Here is a 3,628-nt window from a genome sequence, read left to right as displayed (position 1 = left end):
CAAGGAAAAGCACCACTAGATAAATGTGCAAAAAAATTTCAGCGAATGCTAAGTCTAAAAATTTAATACAACAGATTAAGACTCATATTGGGAGTTTTCCCACTAAGATTTCACTATAACAGAGGGAAAGAGAAGCATTACTTAGACAAAAAATTGAATGTGCGAAATAGATATGACCTATTTTGTTCCAAATTTCCTGATAATAATAATAATTCAGTGAAGTACAAATTTTATTTAAAGATTTTCCAGGAACATTTTTCTTTATCTGTTGGACGTCCACAGTTGGACACTTGCTCTGAATGAGAACAGTTAGAAATAAAGATTAAGAATACATCTTTAAACAAGACAGCGATTTCAATAACATCAGTTTATTAAGGAATACATTGATCTTGGGCAGATGTCTTTGGCTGAAGAGCAAAATGATAGAAATGGTTTCTTTCTTCCACATCATTGTGGTGCTTAAGGCTGAATCTACTACTACAAAATCTTGTGTCGTTTTTAATGGTTCAGCTAAAAGCTCACCCGGTGTTTCACTTAACGACCTTATGTTGGTCGGTCCAAACGTTCAAGACAACTTATTCCACATATTACTGCGCCTTAGAAAACACAACTACGTGTTAAGCGCGGACGCAGGAACAATGTATCGTCAGGTACTGGTACAAGAATCTCAACGTAACCTGCAAAAGATCCTATGGCGTTCCAACGCTAATGATAACATTCTAGTGTACACACTAAACACTCTGACTTACGGATTAGCTTCTGCCTCTTTTCTTGCCATTAGATCACTTCAAGAGGTGTCTAATAGAAACATGAATAGATTTTCTAATATCATTCTACACGATTTTTATATTGACGATCTCCTAACAGGTGCAGAAACTGTAAATGAGATTATACAAATTAAGAAACAAATCACTAGTCTCCTTTTAAGTTACGGATTTCCATTGAGAAATTAGATCTCAAATGATCCAGGCGCATTATCCAATGTCAGCCAAACCCCTTTGCACATTGGTGAAGGTGACCAAACCAAAACACTTGGTTTACTTTGGAACCCCAATGTTGATGGCCTACAATACTCGATTAGTGGTACAACTCATCCTTTCAAAATTACAAAAAGGCAAATCCTATCATCAACTGCACAGATTTTCGACCCTCTTGGACTTTTATCACCAGTTACTGTGACTGCTAAAATTATACTCCAAGAGCTTTGGAAGCTCAAAATATCATGGGATGAAACTGTACCTGCTGACTTACATACGACTTGGTCTAAATATTATACTCATTTACAATTACTGAACTCTATCAAAATACCACGACAAGTGTCTTGTCCAAACCCAACCTCAGTACAATTGCACGGGCTGTGCAATGCTTCGCAGCCCGCCTACGGTGCATCAATATACATACATTGCTGTGATACATTGGGAAATTTTACTTCAAACTTGTACTGTGCCAAAACACGCGTCGCTCCCCTTAGAACTTTAACTATTCCACGTTTGGAGCTTTCTAGCGCTGTTTCACTGACACAACTTGTTGACAAAGTAACTTCTTCTTTTGATTTTCACTTCCAAAACATTTACTACTGGATTGATTCCACAATATACCTATCATGGATCAATTCATCCCCACATATACTAAAGAAGACCTTTTTCGCCAACAGATAAGCAAACATTCAGCAACTGTCAAATGTCACTTCATGGTATTATGTAAATACTAGGGACAATCCTGTACATTTAATAACACGCGGGATGACACCTTCAAATTTAGTTTCTTCACATTTCTAGTTTCATGAACCTTCTTGTTTGGTTCAAACTAAATGTCAGTGGCCAACAAACAATACGCAACAATCTACTATGATTCTTACAGAAAAACTTTCAGAAGTTGTTCCTTTATTAACACTGTCAACAAATTCGACGCCTATATTATTGAGTTAATCAACAAACATTCTTTATTTTTGAAATTACAGCGTATATTCGCTTATATTTTAAGGTATATAAGTAATCTTAGAATTCATGAGAGCTCCTCTAGAGAGCTAGGTCCTCTAACTGTCGTTGAACAAAATCAAGCGCTTTTCTTTTTGATTTGTATTATGCAGCAGTACCATTTATCTGAAGATTATCACCAGTTATTTTCTTCTAAACCTCTTAAAAGAAGAAGCAAACTATTATCTCTACATCCCTTCTTCGATACCACACACAAGGTAATACGTGTTGGAGGTCGACTACCAACATGTATTACCTTGTGTGACTAACATTCCAATTTTAATTTTGGTAAAAGACACCCAATTATTCTCTCTTTTCAAAATGTCACCTTACAACCATTATAGTACGTTCTGAACATATTAGACTTTTACATACCGGACCACAAGCTCTCTTATCAGCTTTGAGAGAGAGATTTTGGCCTCTAGGGGGACGCAACCTGGTAAAACGGGTGGTTCGCATACAATGTTTTAAGGTAAATCTTAGACCTGAGTCACATCTCATGGGAAATATTCCTGCTTCTCATGTTATTCGTTTGTCACAAGATGGTATTCAGTGGAAGTTTATACCTCCAAAATCTCCCCATTTTGGGAGTCTTTGGGAGTCTAGAATTAAATCCACAAAACATTTAAAAATTGTAATGGGTAACGCTTTACTAACTTTTGAAGAATTTAATACAGTATTGTGTCAGAGAGAGGCCTGGCTTAATTTTCGTACTCTTTCACATGATCCCAATGATCTAACTTCTCTTACACCCGCAGACTTTCTGATTGGAGACAACCCGATGGCACCACCTGATAGCCAGTTACTTAACGTGGCCGAACACCGACTCTCAAGATTTCAACGACTACAGTCAATGGTGCAGAATTTTTGGACTAGGTTGTCCAAGGAATATGTATCCTCCTTACAACCCGTACTAAGTGAAACATCAATTTTCCACAATTAATTAACGTTGGCGTTATGGTTCTCATTAAAGAAGATGAAATCCCACCACTAAAATGGAAATTAGGACGAATTTCCCAACTACATACTGGTGATGATCAAGTTATTCGTGCCGTCACTGTGAGGACTTCTACCAGTGAATTGAAACGTTCCGTGACCAAAATTTGCATCTTGCCAAATTAGTTTATTTTCTTTCGAACCCCTACAGTGCTTCAAGGCCGGGACTCTATGCTATTGCCAAAACCGGACCTGTTTCGAATTTTAGACGGCGGGACGAGGAGTGTGGTTCGCTTGCCACACACCGAAAAACGATACAGTCCACTACAAGCTATCGAACAATTCACACAAACATTAAAATATAAATATATACATACTATTGTTTAAAATTTTATAATAAATGTGAAATGCTCAAAACTTGCACTAATTTATTACCAATACTGTAAGTTTTAAAACCATAAAGCAGTACTTTCCAAAACGTGGCCATTCCTTTTTGCCGAACGATAGAAACTTTGCGGCAATAAAAAGAGTCATAAAAAACTTTGACCGTGTTTACCACCCCAAATTATATACAGAAATGATAATTAATTCTACACCACACAACAAGTTTCTTGTTAGAATGGTGGAAACATCGAATATTTTTGAATTTAAAAAGTGGTTGCTTAAAAATTATAAATAAAAGGGGTTTGTCTAGCGACTCACTTTCCAGATTTCAA

General features: G+C 36.7%; 1 protein-coding gene across 1 annotated transcript; it reads left to right on the top strand.

Annotated features, from left to right (window-relative positions):
- The first annotated feature begins 428 nt into the window (after positions 1–428).
- Positions 429–953, top strand: LOC140446564 (uncharacterized). The gene has a single exon (XM_072539127.1). The coding sequence runs from the start codon at positions 429–431 to the stop codon at positions 951–953; it is 525 nt and encodes a 174-aa protein (XP_072395228.1).
- Positions 954–3,628: the final 2,675 nt, after the last annotated feature.

Source organism: Diabrotica undecimpunctata, chromosome 7 (assembly GCF_040954645.1).
Source record: "Diabrotica undecimpunctata isolate CICGRU chromosome 7, icDiaUnde3, whole genome shotgun sequence".
Lineage (NCBI taxonomy): Eukaryota > Metazoa > Arthropoda > Insecta > Coleoptera > Chrysomelidae > Diabrotica > Diabrotica undecimpunctata.
This window is presented reverse-complemented; position numbering and strand designations above follow the sequence as displayed.